Raw genomic sequence first — 18,110 nt, forward strand, 5'->3', positions numbered from 1 at the left:
TTACTCTTTCTACATCTGCCCATGATGCCACGGTATTTTCCCTACCAGATATTTAATTCATTTCTTCGACACATATTCATCTATTCGACATACATTTATTGAGTACTTACTACTTGCCAGATGTTCAATATACAAAACATACAAGGGTGACAAGGATACAAAATCTAAGTTTACATTTTCATGGGGAGACAGACAATAAATAAATAATTTCAGGTGGTGATCACTTCTGGAAGAAACTCGTACATGATTGGTAACAATTGGGCTTAACAGGGGCCTTTGGGCTGAGGTCTGAGAGCTAAGTCCATCACACAAACCCCTGAAGGGGTTTCCGCAGATACGCAATTATAGTAAGCCAAGAGGACAGGTGTTTGTAGGGACAGATTAGTCAGAGCGTAGAGTTCAGATCCAGTCTTGGTCATTAGAAGTCAAAGGAGGTGTTGTCGTGGGGGGAGGGGTATAGGGTTGTTTGGGTCACACCCAGCACTGCTCCACCTGGCTCTGTGCTCCAGGCTCACTTTCTGGAGGGCTGGGGGACCATATGTGATGCCGGGTTGCTGGAGGTTTCTGAGTACAGGAGGGTGAGCACTATTTAACCTTTAAATGGTGGCTCAGGATTAAGACCGAGGGAAAACAGGCTGGAAAATGGCAAGAGTTGACGTGGGAAAACAGATTTAATAATAGACACCTGGGAGAGAGATGGAGCTTAAATTCAGGCGACAGCAAAAAAACCAAGAGAGGTGCTGAGCTCCCAGATGTATTCTGACAGACCAGATCCACTGAGTTCTATTTACTAAATACTGTAACATTCTAGGTGCTGTTTGAGGCTCTGGGGTGGGACACAGAACTGAACAGGATAAATCAAGATCTCGACCCAAAGAGGCTGACATTATATATAAACAGGGAAAACAGACATATAGACGTAAAATTATCTCAAAATTAGACTTAGTATAAAAATGTCACAAAAAATAAAGGGGGGTGGAGCGGTACGGGCAGGGCATTTGCCCTGCATGCGGCCGACCCGGGTTCAATCCCTGGCATCCCATATGGTCCCCCAGGCATGGCCAGGAGTGATTCCTGAGTGCAGAGCCAGAAGGAACCTTAGTCTGACCATCACTGGGTGTGACCCAAAAAGCCAAAAAAAAAAAAAAAGGAAGAAAAATAAAAAGGGAACAGTGACAGAAAGGTGTGATTTTAGGTAAGCCAAGGAATGATTTTCCAGAGAAGGCAACACAGAGGCAAAGACAGAAAGGGAAGCACAAGTTTCAGGAACGAGGAATAGTGTTCTAGTGGAGGGAACAGCCAACAAGAGTGAGAAGGGCAGCAGCAAGGTGAGTCAGTGACACATGTGGTCGAGGACAGACCCCAGAGCCACAGGGAGGATAATCCAGACATCCGATCCAGAGTGATGAAAAGCCGTGGGGATGGACAGCAGGGCGGGCACCTGACTCTCGTCTCAGAGGGTCACTCCAACTGCCCGTCTGAACTGAGAGGCGCCGCAGCCCACACGAGCGGCACGGTGCCTCCGGCTAGTGTGGTGTTGTCCCGGCATGAGGAGGGGACATTTCTGATGTATTGGCTGGGCTGGAGAGGATTCGCTGGCTTGATGGTAGACTGCTAATCATTTCAACAATGATTCCTAAGAGTTTGGGCTTCAGAAACTGGAGCTTGACATAACAGTTATTGAGATGACGGAAGCTAGGGAGGAAGAGGCTGAAGGTCACAGGTCAAAGGTGAAAGCCATTTCTGGTCATCATGACCAGTGGCCTCGTGGAGGAAGCAGGAAGGCTGCAGCTCTCAGTGTCTGAAGCTCACTGAAGAGACTAAAGCCAGCAGTGAAGTAGTGGCTGGCTGCCAATTCTCAAGAACATTCCTTTCCTCCATGGCAATTTACTGACTTTACTCTTAGAAGCTGCCTATTAGCTGAAACCTATTCCTCCTTTGCCTATACTTTGGTAACAATTTCACCAGTAGCACTGGTAGCACTGTCCTCCCATGGTTCATCGATTTGCTCGAGCAGGCACCAGTAACGTCTCCATTGTGAGACTTGTTACTGTTTTTGGCATATCGAATACACCACAGGGAGCTTGCCAGGCTCTGCCGTGCGGGCGGCATACTCTCAGGAGCTTGCCGGGCTCTCCGAGAGGGGCGGAGGAATCAAACCCAGGTCGGCCGAGTCTGCTGCATGCAAGGCAAACGCCCTACCGCTGTGCTATTGCTCCAGCCCATGATATACAATAAACTTGAACCATAAAATCTTATATGTTCTTGGCTTCAAAGAAGATAATTTTATGAACTACCAAAAGGAATACAGAAATCCAAGCCAATATATCCAAAAGTCAGTAACATTTTATGCAAAAGAACGTCTTTATAAATCTAGTAAGTAAAAGAATCAGTAATCAGATTTATTTCTTTTATAGCCTTCTTCTCCCTATTACCTTATTCCTTATCATCTAAGAGCTTAGTCACCAATAAGTTCACAGAATTAGCTATTCATTTTCAAAACAGAATTTATTTCTGCAATAAAAAATTAAAATATGGCTGTGAAAGTAGAATATAGAAAAATATTATACGTGTGCAACAGTAGTATTAGAAAAAAAGGTAGTTAAGCACTAGCTCTTATAAGCTCAACTCCTACTCAAAGACCAAGCAGCATTTTATAATTAACTACACTGGAAAAAACATATCTACCTGCAATTTTAATTAATAGCTGTCATTCAAAAACAGTGTTTAAATACCTGGTCACTGCCCAGTTTGAAGTTGTCAGTATAAATCCCAAGGCTATGTTTTTCAAAGTTGGCTTCACATCAGAGACTAATGAACCTAACATACCAAACGCATAAGGATTGTCGTTACAAATTCATCCATTTGATGACACCAATATAGGTCAGTAAAAATAGTACAAGGCTATGTATCATCTTCCATAATATTGGTATAAAAACTGATGAGTTCCTGTGCCCTTAAAACTTAGTTTCTATCTGGTGGATCTCAAGTTTAGACACCGGTTGAAGAGTTATCTGATGAATTCTATTAGTCCCTTCCCCGAAGTTCTACTTAGAGTGAAGACGTAGTTATCACTTGTACGCAGGACATACGTCAGGACTGGAAGGTATTCGGTTAACAAGGGGAGGGGACTCTGCAGCGACTACCCAGCCAAGGAGAATCTTCTCCAGGAAGAGTCATGTCAACATAGCAGCACCATATTCACCAGGAGATCCCAGGGCCAAGGGCTCCATCACGTGGCAGGAAGCCAAACCTTCTGGCTGCTGACCACATCACTCAGCTTCCCTTTAATCTTCAGGAAATGTCTCTTGAATTCCAATCCATCACCCTATATAAGGAGCAATGTCAAAAAATAATGTAAAAACAAACAAAACAAAACCTACGCCATAAAAGCAAACCAATTTTTAGTGACAAATTGGAAGCAAGCATCATTGAAAAAAATGACTATATAAAACAGTTCTGACAGTCCATCACTATCCTCATTATACCGGGCTCAGAGCCTGTTTCAAACATCTTTATCTGCCTTTGGAAGAAAGCTAAACCACTGCAGAGAGTAAGACTTCAGGTAAGACAGGTACACAGCTAAGGCGGTTCATCCCAGCAATACCTAATCCCCAAGCACAGCTGGGTGTAACCCCAAAAACAAAAGCAAAAGGCATTAGGGGGATTCAACTACACAGCTATGCTGAAGCCAAAATCTAGTATTGGCGATAGTAGTGAGTAGGGAGCTTATCTTGCACACACCCAACCCAGGTTTGATCCCTGGCACCCCAGATGGTTCTCCAAGCACCACCAGGAGTGATCCCTGAACATAGAGCCTGGAGTAAGCCTTGAGCATTGCCAGGTATGGCCCCCCCCCCCAAAAAAAAACAAATATACTGTAATACTAAACCTAATGGTGCAGTGATAAGAAAGACTGCTTTCTGCAATGAATAGTACAGCATGTAAGGCGTTTGCCTTGCACGTGTAGGCCATTTGCTTTGCACGGGCAGCTGACCCGGTTTAATCCCTGACCCAGGTTTGTGTTTTTTGTTATTTATTTTTAAAAATTTTATTGAGTCACCGTGAGATAGTTACAAGCTTTCATGTTTGGGTTACAATCACACAGTGATCAAACACCCATCCCTCCACCAGTGTACATTCCCCACCACCAATATCCTCAGTTACCCACCTTTCCAACCCCCCCCCCCCCCGCCTCCGTTGCAGACAATATTCCCCATACTCTCTCTCTACTTTTGGGCATTATGGTTTGCAATACAGACACTGAAAGGTTAACATGTTTGGTCCTTTATCTACTTTCTGCACACATCTCCCATCCCGACCGGTTCCTCAAGCCATCATTTTCTTAGTGATCCCTTCTCTATTCCAGCTCCCTTCTCCCCTTTGCTCATGAGGCAGGCTTCCAGCTATGGAGCAATCTACCTCTCCTGACCCAGGTTTAATCCCGGCATCCCATATGGTTCCCCCAAGCACTGCCAGGAGTAACCCCTGAGCATCGCTGGGTGTTACCCAAAAAGAAAAAAAAAAAGAGAGAGACTGCATTCCATCAGGATCTTAACTATCTGATCCAGCATCTGGAGAATAGTCCTATAGTATATAGTCCACTTTATGGAATGTGGATTACTCTTCCAATATTTGGACCCAGCTTTAAACTTATTTTACTATTTTTGACTTATATTTTGAGAACTTTGAAACTACAATTTCATAAAGATTTCTGAAGAAATAGTGAGAAATGTAAACAAAATCCTATGTATAAATATATTAATATGGAATCACTTGCAGTTTTGAAAAGGCTCATAATTATGTACAGATAGTCTGACAAATCATTTTTATAAAAAAGATGTAAAGATGTTAAATCAATAATTTTCAAATGTTACTACCAGGTAATATAATTTACAATCATTTAAATTTTTTAATTTGTGACTTATTTATACTAAAAAAATTACATAAGGAAAATTTCAACAAATATATGCTTCAGAAGACTAGGTTTTTAAAAATTAAGCTACATCAGGTAGGATGGTTGCCCTGCACGTGGCTGACCTGGGTTTGATTCCCCAGCATCCCATAAAATCTTAATAGTGGTTTCCGAGTACAAAAACAGGAGGAACCCCTGAGCATCTCCAGGCAAGGCCCAAAAACAAAAATTAAAAAAAAAAAAAGAACAAAAAACAAAAAAACTACAACTGTCCCCAAAATAAAATTAAAAAATTAAGCTATATGACTTTTGTATATTGATGTTCGTATATACATGTATATAGGTGTTGTACATACAAACATAAAAATTCTCTGCACCTCCAGGAGAAAGTAGCCCCTGAGTACCACTAGGTGTGGGCCCTCCCACTTCAAAAATAATCTTCATGTAAGAATTTCCAAATTAGGACTATCATGATGAAGTAGATAAAATGCATATCTGTTCTCTCCGGATATTAAGATTAAGCTTGACTATTTTCTCCTTTATACTTTTTTAATATTTTTAAAAACTTCTCTTTAACAAAGGCAAAAACAAAGTAAGAAAAAAAATTCACTGGGGGCCAGAGTGGGTAAGGTGCTACCAACCCAGGTTCCATCCAGGGCATCCCACATGGTCCCCAGAACCACCAGGAGTGATCTCTCATGGCAGAGCCAGGAATCAGCCCTGGGCACAGCTGGGTGTGGCTCAAAACAAAAACAAACAAACAAAAACCCCACTGTTCTACATACCTTAGAGAGCCGGAAATCAACTAAGATCTTCTCATCCATTTCTACCAAATTCACTTTGAATATCAGTTTATTGTTTCTCCTATCCGTTGTTGATACAGTAACCTAAGGCCACAGAAATGAGATTAAGCAGAGGTAAGGCAGAGAAAACTCTTTTAACAAGTGAACTTGAACTTTAGTAGCATACTGGGGAACAGTGTCAGCAGGTCCATTGACCTAGCCGCGTACTGCCAGGTGTGGCCCCCGCCCTCTCTTGGGGGCAACCCCCAATCAAAAGCCGGTCAACAAAGCATACCTGATTCATACAACTCTTCTTCCACTGGTAACCCAATTTCTCACAAGTCTCTTTTAGGCACTGGTAAGATTTATCTGCATCCAATTTGGTAAAGAATCGAGTCATTCTTTTCACCAAGCGCTGCCAGGGGTTCTATAAAGCAAAGAAGAGGAAAGCTGAAAAAATCGTTGTTCACCTAAAGCAGTTACGGCACAGCTGTGAAGGCCTCCTCTAATTCTCTCTTCCTTATCAAAGTAATCGACTTTAATCAAAATGTTACTACCAGATTTCCAAGATTCACACCTTTAAAGAACATGTTAGGACTAAAGCTGACCCATATTCAATCTAGAAACCACACATGGACCCCCAAGTCCCACCTGAGCACAAAGTCAGCAGGAAGCCCTAAGTGTAGCCCAGGTAGTCCCACGCACCCAGCAAATAAATAAATAAATAAATAAAATAAGAGGGCTTTAAGTATTTTGAAATACCAAACTAGCTTACCTGTGAAGATCCTGGGGTGCCCAGTAATTGGCTATTCAGAAGCATGTGGTCAGGACATGTGGGCTGGGAAAAGCTAATTCCTTGGACCAGTTTATCGATGTAGGAGGGGCTGGTGTCCCATAAGGAAAGGCCTGTCCGTGGTTCTGGCTGGGAACTGGAGTATTTCACATTTTCCTCACTGAGGCATCAACATAACATATGGGAAAAGCATATCTTTAGATAAAACCTACCAGGTCTTTCTTAAATCACACCATCACTCTCACACAGATTAAAGTTAAAATTATGTAATATTAAACTACATAATAATAAAAATGATATTCATCATTCAGAAGCTATTTCCACAAAGAATATTATATGGAACCCCTGGCTGATCTTTAGTAACCAATCTCACCTGGGAGTACTGTTTGATGGAGAGAAGTCCAAATTGGAGTGAATATGCTTCGAGAGCCCGCCAGGAGACTCTGATACGCCACCCGAAGTGACTCGGGGCCTCTTTGCCCCTGGAAAAGAAAAGATAAATACCAAGACTTTCAGGTCTTCTGCGTATGTACCTTTTAGACCAACCCAACTGGCAAGTTGAAGCATAAAAGCACATGGAAATCCACCTACTGAAAACAAAAAAGCCTTGAAGACAAATCATGGCTCTTCCCCGCATGATTTTCGCAAGAAATGGAGTGAAAACTCACACTCACTACTCAAGTTACATATTTCATAAAACTGACTGGTAAGAGTGTTGATACTAAGGCTTTAATTTGAATGGTACCACTTAAGGTAGCAGAACAGTGTTCCCAAGAAGGTCTAGCCACAGAATGAAATGTATGAGAAAAAACATTCGACAGCACTCCTGGGTCCTCCAGAAAAGCTTTACCAAGAAAAGGTCTCATAAAAGCCACCGGCCTTGCCCGGACCTTCAGCCCTGTTTTTCCACTGTCTTTCTCCAAATGATTAATTCAAATGATTAATTCAAAACTCATACATTCTTGCTAATTTCCAGTACCACATTAATTAGTGTATAAAACCACTTTCCCTCATCACAGAAGAAACAAAAGAAAACCAAACCTTTGTGTTTTAAGGATATTACCTTTCTTGAGTGGCTTGTTATACCATCGGTCTTTTTTGATGTCTGGGATGGTGATCCTTACTGATGGATTCTCCACTAGGATTTTATGCAGCAAGGCTGAAGACAAACATTAAGACAACATCAACAAAAGAATCCTGCAGATAAGGAGAGTCTGTAATGTGTGGTATAGAAACCAAGCTTTACTTGGCTCCTTCTGCCCAAACATTTCTGGGGAAGAAAAAGAACAAAGCTACTCGATCACGGCCTCCTGATGTCCTTAATGTGTCATGCATTCTCGGCTATTGTCCATGTCAGACTATTCATCTCAGGGGTGTGTCCCCAAAGCCTTTAAACATGACATTAACAAGAAAGATGCAAAACACCCTTATCCCTTCTGAATATCAAACTTGGTTCTAATCTGTCACATTAAGTCCTCATTTACAATTTTATTAGGAGAATTTATTTTCCAATTACCTTTCTTTGATGCTTCTGATGGCTGGAGGGTAGGTGAGAGGTGCTGGGGATTGAACCTGGAGTTATATCCCCAGCCCCTGAAATAATTTTTTAAAAAATACTCCCTACCCCAGAAACTTTTTAAGAGATAATAATATAAGCAACCATCGTCCTGAAGAATCTTATTATCTTGATGAATAATTAACATCACCGGATAACAAAACCAGTTTCTATTTGGGGGAGGCACATTTGGCTCCCAAGTTCTATGATCAGGGGTGACATTTGTTCCTGTGCTCAGAAGACCAAGAGCAGGACCAGGATTCCAATCCTGGTGCCCACAGCCATACCTCTCTATCGCTCTGGCCCCCAAATCAGTTTCTAGTGGGCCAAATATTTAAATGTAAAAGTTATTACAGTCAGCAAAATAGTATCGAGAACAAGGCTCTTGACACGCATGTGACTGCCCTGAGTTCAATCCCAGAACCACGTACGGTCCCCTGAGCCCATAGGAGTGATCCCTGAGCAAAGCTGAGTGTGAATCCAAGACCCACTCACCACAAAAAAAACCCCACACAGACGGGGGCTGGAGTGATAGCACAGCGGGTAGAGCATTTGCCTTGCACACAACCGGCTGGGTTCAATCCCCCGGCATCCCATATGGCCCCCTAAGTACAGCCAGGAGTAATTCCTGAGTGTAGACCCAGGAGTAACCCTTGAGCATCCCTGGAGTGATCTGAGCACTGCTGGGTGTAACCCAAAAAGCAAAACAAACAAACAAACAAACAAACAAACAAAACAACACCAACCCCCACCCCCAGACAAAGCCAAGTCATAAAAACACAAATGAAAACCACTGGGTTCTCCTAAAAATGACAGAATTTTAAAAATTCTATAGGAGTTCTATAATAAAGTCGCAAAGATCCCTTCCTAATGTGACAATATATGCAGAAACCACATAGGGCAATAATTTGAACAAAAAGAAATGTAAAACTTCTCTGTCCAAATAGCACTAACAAATAAAAATAAAAGGCCAGGTCTTAAAAAAATGCAAAGATGACATTAAATTGTTAAAAAAAGGAAAAAAATTAAAAAGAAGTTATACAAAGTAATAAGAAAAACTGTCAAAAATGAGCAAAATAGGAAATCCATAAAAACAAACAAAAATCTATCATATAAAGGATATATAACATCATTGTTATTAAATTACAACCAATTTTATAAGTAAAGGACTATAAATATAAATTTTCTAAACCTACAAGATGAAATAGTTTTAAAATTTAAAAGTCTCATTTAAAAATGATTTAAAACCCATGATGAAGACTAAGCCGAGCAGATGCCAGCCCTGGGCCTGGCACTGCCCGCCTGACCACTCCACTCGCTCTAGCCTGGCCGACAGTGGGTCCGCCTCTGCCACACACAGCACCCATTAATTAACTTCTTACTTAACATATGTATAAAGATTCAGTTACATGAGTGCCAAATCATCTTGAAGTGAGAAGATTTTCAAAATTCAAATCTGCAGCATCAAGAACTGATTAAGGGGGCTGGAGCCATAGCACAGCGGGTAGGGCGTTTGCCTTGCACGCAGCCAGCATGGCCGACACAGGTTCGATTCCCAGCACCCCATATGGTCCCCTGAGCACCGCCAGGAGCTGATGCACTGAGCATCGCCGGGTGTGACCAAAAAGCAAAAAAAAAAAAAAAAAAGAACTGATTAAGTTTAGGTGAGGCATAACCACGTTAATAGGTACCAAGACAACCTTTAAAAACAATGATGCAGACCCACACACAGCCATAAAGCATGTGCGCAGGGCTGACAGCAGAGATAGCAAAGGTGCCTGCCCTGTGTGCAGCCCATCCAGTTAGACTCCCAGCACTGCATATAGTTCCTGAGCAAGAGTAACCCCGCACCCCCCCCCAGCATGGCTCCCTACTCCCAAGAATGACCCCTTGAGTTCAGACCCAGAAGGAGCCCCTAAGTCCTGCTTGGGGGAAGTGGGGGCAGCAAACCCTCTCCCCACAAAAAAAAACAGAACAAAACAAAACAAAACAAACATCCTTACCAAAATAGAAATGTGAACAAAGCAACACAATAGGTCACAAAATAGCACTTCAAGTGCAACTTACCATTTTAGGAAAACACATCATGTAACCTCTGCGAAACATGCAAATGTAACATAACTTAATAACAAAGTATTAGCAGCACTGGTCAAAATACCCAAAGAAGTGATTTGAACCACAGGAATCCACACTCCAGACAGCTCACTGCTATAGCAGCTGCCTTAAGGCATGAAGCTGCAAACTCACACCCCAGCACCACCCTCATGCAAAGGATGATCCAGACTGCACTGCCCTCTGGGACCCAGGGCGCCCCCTAACCAACCGTGTGCAGGCACAACTGCGTGTATGCCGTCTGCCAAAACAGAGAACCCAGTTTACCTAGAGGAGCAGAATCAATCTTTTTCCAAGGGTTGAGGTATGTTTTTTTTTCTTTCCAGTCAGAGTACTCCTGACAATTGTCACTGGGCTGGTCCCACGGCAATTCTGGAAAAAAAAAAAGAAGTGAGGTTTTTGAGCATTCATGACACTATATAGAAATCACAGTAAGGGGGGGAAACAATACAAACTGATCCAATTTCCTCCAAATTACCTTGATATTTTTCAAATTAAGAACGCAAACTTGCAGGAAAATGAAAAAAAAAAGGGACATTGGGAGTTCTCCAGGGGTGCTCAGGTGGACTGGGGGCTTCACCAGCTCCTGTCAGCCAAGCAGGATGCAAGCAAGGAGGACGCGTGCTGCCTGGTCCCAATGGCACCAGGTGTACATGGGCTGCCTCAGCGGTATGGGGGCTTCCAGACCTCTACCTGGCGATGTTCCAAGGACCAGGTGTGCGAGGCACACATTAGTCATGCACCTTAGCCACTGGAATCTGAGGTACATATAAACCACCACTTGTATACATATAAATGTGTATAAACAAATATTAAAAGAAATAGCTTCTATATTTCAGTTACTAGCAATAGCACTTTTATTATTTGTCAGTGGTAGTGGGGGGGAGGCATGCAGCATTCCTAGAGGTGCTGAAGAACTACTACTGGTTCAGTGCTCAGGAGACCTCAGGATGCTGGAGATTGAATCCAGGCACCCTGCCTGCAATGCATGCACTGAGTCAGCAATATGCATCCTTTCATTCTGTTTTTTTTTTTTTTGAAGGGGGGCAGGCCACACCCAAGTGATGCTCAGGGACTACCTTGGCTCTGTATTCCTGGCCGTGCTGGAACTTGAAGCAGGAATAAAAGGCAAGTGTCTTAACACCTGTACTACCTCTCTAGTCCCAGCAAGACATAGTTTTAGCAAAAACAAACAAAAAACCCTTCAGAAACCAAGAATCTCAAATGGTTTGTGTGGGCCAGAGTGGGTAGGGTAGGACATTTGCCCTGCATGCAGCTGACCTAGGTTCAATCAATCCCTGACCCAGGTTTAATCCCCCAAGCACCACCAGGAGTACTTCCTGAGTGCAGAGCCAGGAGTAATCCCTGAGTATTGCCAGGTATGACCCAAAAAGCCAAAAAAAAAAAAAAAAAAAAACCAATCAAATGGTTTGTTCTGCATGTGGGAGGTGAGAGGTGCAACCCCAGGACTGCAAGGAAGAGCCTAAAACCCACAAACAAACAAGTAATCAATTAAACTGTTTGTTGTTCTTCTATTTATATCAAACATAAACATGAATTCCCTTATTTTGCCAAAACAAATCTGATTTTCCATAGAGTTTAACCATGATTAAACAGCTCTTACCTCCAGCCAACATGGCTGTAAGTACTATTCCACAGGACCAAACATCAACTGGTTCTGCATGAAATTCTTTCCTCTTTAGAAGTTCGGGAGCAACATAAGGTAAAGTACCGCACATTTTGTTCAATAAACGTTCCCGATTATTATGCCGAAACACGGTTGCCAAGCCAAAGTCAGAGATCTTGAGGTTATCTAAACCAAAGGAGAAAAATGACACTGAATAAAAATATTTTCTTTTTTCTTTTTGTAAATTTATTAAGGCACTGTGATTTACAAAACTACTCATGACTGAGTTCCGGGCACACAATGCTCCATCAAGAGTGTCAATTTCCCTCCACCAAATGAGAAAAATGTTCTGTAAATGCTTAAAGAAGTTAAGTTCTATTGGAAAAACACAAGAGAAATGGTCAAAGAGAAATTTCAGGAAGGAAAAAATAAGAGACAGTCTCATCTAGCTACAACTAGAAAACGGCCTCAACCTTCTCTTAGCTTAAGAGAACCATGAATACACCGAACACTGTCTCAGGTGAGCGCACTGGAGGAGGCTGGGAAGAAGGCCAGGAGGTTAGGCTGAAGCATCAACGACAGGCCAGGCCTGACTTTCTCAGCAGCAAACAAATCCAACTGGTATGCTAATGATATACAAGAACTCAAGATCCAGAACTTGTCAAGAGGTTGATGAAAGGAGGAGAAACTATAAAACACAAATCAAACTTCTATACTAATTTCTCATCTTCAATTCAAAGTCCTTCAGAGGAAGGACTTTCAATTAAACTAACACTTAATGAACATCTACCTCTGCAAAGCCGAAGATCAACAATAGGTAACTCTGGTGAAGGTCATGAAAATAGAGATCACCACATAATCCTTTCACAAGGAAATCAAACCTAATCTTAAGAGTTAAGAAAGACTCTCCTAGATAGAGTATCAACTGGTACAATGCTTTTTTTTTAACAATGCCCCTCCCCCACAAATTCTGAAAGACTGTATTTAATAATGTACAAGTTTCCCCTGGATTCCTTCAGTTATCTTTTTTATATGATTTGTAGCCGTTTCACCTTTGTGGTCTCTCCGCTATAAAAGTGCTACAGTAGGGGCTGGAGAGACAGCCGGTAGGGTGCTTTCCTGGCACGTGGAGACATGTGATCCATAATAGTCCCAAAAACCCTGCCAGGAGTGATCCCTGAGTGCAGAGCCAGGAGTAGGCCCTGAGCACCACAGGAAGTGGTCCCCCCAAAAAAAGGACAAAAAACAAAGAAAATACTGCAGTAGTCTACACGCCTTTACATTATTCCTCATCTGTTTACAGTTTTTCAGTGCTAAGGGCTTCCTCCTAGGTCTGTGCTCAGGGTTCACTCCTGGTGGTGCTCAGTGAACCACCTGTGGTGATGGGGACAGAATCTGGGTTGGCTGCATAAAAACCAATACACTCCTGGACTCCAGCTAACATTTTTTTAAATGTTGATTCTATTTTTTACAATGTTGATTCTATACACTAAAATTTTTATGATCCATCTTTTTCGGGTTTTACAACCACCAAAAATAACTATATCACTTGCATATTTATTCAGGTCATAGAGTTAAAAGAACACACAGAACACCACTAAGATCCCAGACATTCGAACAGAACTTCTCTTGAGCAGCAGAGAGTTTTACTCATGTGGAGAACAGAGCCTGCATCTATATCAGACATTCCTGTCATACCACAACTAATAGGACAGACTTTTGAAGTCCAACTCCACTGGTCTCTAGAATTTTCTTGATTTTTCCCATCCTAAAATTTTAGCAATGCAATAATAGTGACACTGGGACCGCGAGAGTACAGCAAGGAGGACATTTGCCTTGCATGCGGATGACCCGGGTTTGATCCCCGGCATCCCATATGGTCCCGAGCACCGCCAGGAGTAATTTCTGAGTGCAGAGCCAGAGTAACCCCTGACCTAAAAAGACAAACTAATAATAGTAATAAGTAGTAGTGACACTGCCTTGTATAGATGAATATAAAAACACAAGAATAGAGTAAAAATACTAAACATACCCCTCTCATCCAATAAGAGATTTTCAGGCTTAATATCCCTGTGAGTTATTCCAATACCATGCAGATAAACCTAGAGGAAAGTATACCAGATTTTGGTTACTCATTCATTCATCATTCATCATCCTGTTATTCGTCGATTGCCTCGAGCAGGCCCCAGTAACGTCTCTTTCATCCTAGCCCTGAGATTATATTCAAGGCTCTTTAGGAGAATGAGACCCATCATTGTTACTGGTATTTGGCATATTTGGTACGCCACGGGGAGTTTGCCAGACTCTGTCCTGTGGGCAGGCTACATTCGATAGCCTGCAAGTTTGTCCAAGTTTGGTTACTCATTCCATTCATAATAATTTTCAGCAAGGTGGGACCGGAGTACAGTGAATAGGGCATCTGCCTTGCCTATGGTCAACCCAGTTTCGATCCCCAGCACGCCATGTGGTCCCGAGCACCACCATGAATAATTCCTGAGTGCAGAGCCAGGAGTAACCCCCGAGCACTGCCAAGTAGGGTGCCCAAAATAAAAATTTTCAGTAAGGATAAGAAACAATTGTACCTACCACCCCTGCCATGAGCTGATGGAAGAACCGCTGAGCATCTTGTTCAGGCATGCCTATATCTGGTTCTAAAACAATTACAAATGCAAATTAACCAGATAAATATAATCACGCATCAGCCACACTTCCCAAGTCTAAGATTAAACACTGTGACTGTAATCTAGCAAACAAGATTTTTATAACAATGAAAAACTAGAGCCCACTAAATCATATAATACCTAATAACTCATTTTTCCTATCTGTTTTATGGTGAAACAATTTTCAAGCACGATACTAAAGATTTAATCACAGGATAAAAACAGCATGACAGAGTACACCACAAAACTAATGTACTACCATCAAATGAAAAATGTAAGACACAAATGAAGAAAGATGAAAACACTTGCTTATTCTGTGATTTATTTAGATAACCTCCAAAACGTCGCATAATTTCTTGTAAATGCTACACTAAAATTTCTACTACTCCTGAATCTTAATTCATAGTGTAACCATAGTAAGCAAACTGCACAAAGTATGGAAAACTAGATTTAAACTTCATGCACAACGCACAAAAGCTTGGTAAGCTCCTTCAAGTTTTATTCAAGTTCTTGGGGCCAGAATATCAGTAAAACAAGTAGGGTGCTTTATGAGGCAGACCCAGGTTCAGTGCCCAGTACCATATAAGGTCCCCAGAGGGATTCCTGAGTGCAGAGCCTGGTGTAAGTCCTGAGAACCCCTTTTAGATCAGTGTGACCTAAAAACCAAAACAAACAAAAATGTTTTCTTGAACCTTTCCCTGCTCTTTCTCATTTCTTCTGCACTCAATTCAAAGATGCATATTTAAGTTTCTAATCATCAGCTTTTGGGGGCTGGGGAGGACACTTGAGCTACAAGTGGCAGGACATTAGCTTTCAAAAAATACACAGGCAAACAACACACTGTACTATTTTACCATGAGATTACAGTTTATCTCGGTCTTTTTGTTTGTTTGTTTTTGGGTCACACCCAGAGATTCCCAGGGCTTACTTCTGGCTCTGTGCTCAGGAAATCACTCCTTGTGTGGCTTGAAAGACCACATCTGGTGTCCAGGATTGAACCCTGATGGACAATTAGCCACATGCAAGACAAGCACCCCTACCTACGCTCTAGCCCCTGGCTTATCATTCTTAAATTCTACGGAACAGCAACCCCCTCCAAAGCCTCTGCACAAACTGGAAAATTTTTTCTTTGGTAACTCTATATATGCTATTTTTTGTGTTCACATAAGCAGCCACCCCCCCCTCCCAAAAGTCCAATTTCACCATCGCATAATTATAAAAGGACAATGACCATTCATTCAGCAGACCAAGATTAAAACCACAAATACAGAAACCTTTCCGTAGAACAAGCGTCTTAAATTTTTTTCCGTACCTATCCTATCAAAAAGCTCTCCCCCACTACAGTACTCCAGAAAAAGATACTGGATGTTGCCTTCTCTTCTGTGGCCATAGAATTTCACGACATTCTCATGATTGAGCATTTTATTGATGCAGATCTCTTTCTTAATATTCTCGGGACAGTCTACGGCTCGCTTCATGTCTACGATCTTCACCGCAACGGCTTCCTCGGTCCTTCGGTTCACGGCCAGCTGAACTCTGAAAGGGGAGAACGAGGAGCCCCACATCCCGGGCGTCGGGAGTTTGCACTTCCGTTAAAACAAACAAAAACAGCAAGCGCTTCCACCTGCCCCGCCCAGACCTTGACCCCTCTCTCCGGCAAGGGGAAACCCAGGGAACTAATTCCAGCTGGGCGCCCGCAGAGCCTGCTCCCCCACTTGGGACGCCTGCAGCGGCAAGCGCGCCCACGCTCGGGACGTGGTACCCACGGGCCAGTCCAGGCATCTGCATCCCCTGCGCACAGGGGCATCCCCAGCGTGCATCCCTTAGTGCCTCCCGGCCGGGGGGTCACTGCCCTAAAGAACTCCGGGCAGCCGCACTGTTGTCATCTCGGGCTCCAAGGGGCCCGCCAGAGCATGAGCTCGAGACCACACGGGGGGACCAGGAAGAGGGGGCGGCTCGTGCCGAGCAGAGCGGCCGCGGTGCACGGGTTCAAGGCGCGCCGGCAGAAGGGGCCGCGCGGTCTCTGCGGGCGAGGGGGCCGAGGGCGGCGGGGAAGGGGCTCGGCCCCGCGGGGCTGCACTCACTCGCCGTACGCTCCTTCTCCCAGTGTCTGCACCAGGTCCCAGTCCTCCACGAAGGGCACGGCCATGGCTCCGCGGGCGCGCCCACCACCGAGCCCTCCCGCAGCCGCCCCGGGAAGAGCTTTTCCCGCCAAAAACCCGGCTGGCGTCACACTGTCGCAAATGGCGCGCGCCCGCGCCGTAAAGCAGCTGCGCGCGCGCCCGCCCGCGTCCCGGGCTCGGGCTCGGTGCGGGCGCGTGCCCGCGGGGCCGCCGGGAAAACGCCTGCTAGCTGGGTCTGGTCCTGCACGGGCGCCTGCGGAGCCCGCGTTCACCCGAGCCACGGCACATTTTCCTGCTTTACGTGCATTTTTTTTTTAAAGGAATGTTCTTTTTAGGTAAACAGCATAAACGGGAAAGTAAATTCTATGGGAAGGGATCTAATTAAAACAGTGAAGGAGGCTGGGAACAAGTCCCACTTCATTTAAACGGAGCGTCTAATACCGAGTTTGGGCGCATGTGTGCCCAGCAGCGACTGTGGCGCTGGTAGCGGGGTACACGCTATCAAATGTTGCACACAAAATTCACACGTTGAGAACGTGGGGCACACAGCATTATAGACCAGAACGCTCCAGAATGCTTATCTGGGTTTTAACTGCGTTTTATTATTTATTTGGCTTCATGTACCGAAGTACATGAAGTGCCACCCTCAAGAACATCATGGGACGACTGGAATGGGAAAGAATGGGAGTGAAGACAGATGGTCGGCAACTACACCACCTCCGCTTTGCTGATGACATCGTTCTAATAACACCAAACATCAGCGGCACTAATGCTGACCGACTTCGACCATGAGTGTGGAAAGGTCGGACTACAGCTGAATCTTTCGAAGACAATGTTTATGAGAAACAGCCTCGTTCCCGACGCTCCATTCGCTCTCAACGGAACCACCATCTTCGAATGCAACAGTTATATATACCTAGGTCGAGAAATCAACATGATGAACGACCTGGCACCTGAGTTGCGCAGGAGGAAGAAAGTGGCTTGGAATGCCTTCAAGAGCGTTGAAGAAATAACTAAGAGGACAAAGAACCTCCAGCTACGAGCACATCTCTTCGATTCCACTGTTCTTCCTGCATCAACATATGCCTCAGAGACCTGGGCCCTACGAAAACAGGATGAGAACGCTATTCGGGTCTCTCAAAGAGGAATTGAAAGAGCTATGCTTGGAATATCATGATTCACTCAAATGAGAGATAGAATCCGGAGTTCTGATCTCCGTCAACGCTCAAGATTCAGGGATACTGTCTCATTTGCCAAGGCATCAAAAATCAGATGGGCTGGACACGTAATGAGGTTTACAGACAACCGCTGGACTAGAGCCATTACTGACTGGATTCCACGGGATGTCAAAAGATCGCGTGGACACCCACCTACAAGATGGTCAGACTTCTTCGTCAAGACCCCGAATGATCGGTTTGAGGCTCTGCATGTTCCTAGAACTAACAGATGCCATTGGGCTACGCTAGCACGCAACCGGGATGAATGGAGACGTTACTGGCACCCGCTCGAGTAAATCGATGAATAACGGGGGATCAAGTGATCA

General features: G+C 43.8%; 1 protein-coding gene across 1 annotated transcript; it reads right to left on the reverse strand.

Annotated features, from left to right (window-relative positions):
- Positions 1–2,930: 2,930 nt before the first annotated feature.
- On the reverse strand, positions 2,931–16,635 carry CHEK1 (checkpoint kinase 1). Its single transcript, XM_056114922.1, has 12 exons — positions 16,529–16,635; positions 15,757–15,980; positions 14,371–14,435; positions 13,817–13,886; positions 11,782–11,970; positions 10,425–10,529; positions 7,554–7,649; positions 6,864–6,972; positions 6,473–6,650; positions 5,993–6,124; positions 5,701–5,802; positions 2,931–3,328 (listed from the first exon to the last, which is right to left on the reverse strand). The coding sequence occupies exons 1-12, from the start codon at positions 16,591–16,593 to the stop codon at positions 3,233–3,235; spliced, it is 1,431 nt and encodes a 476-aa protein (XP_055970897.1). The 5' UTR covers positions 16,594–16,635; the 3' UTR covers positions 2,931–3,232.
- Positions 16,636–18,110: the final 1,475 nt, after the last annotated feature.

Source organism: Sorex fumeus, unplaced genomic scaffold (genome assembly GCF_029834395.1).
Source record: "Sorex fumeus unplaced genomic scaffold, SorFum_2.1 ptg000028l, whole genome shotgun sequence".
Taxonomy (NCBI): Eukaryota; Metazoa; Chordata; class Mammalia; order Eulipotyphla; family Soricidae; genus Sorex; species Sorex fumeus.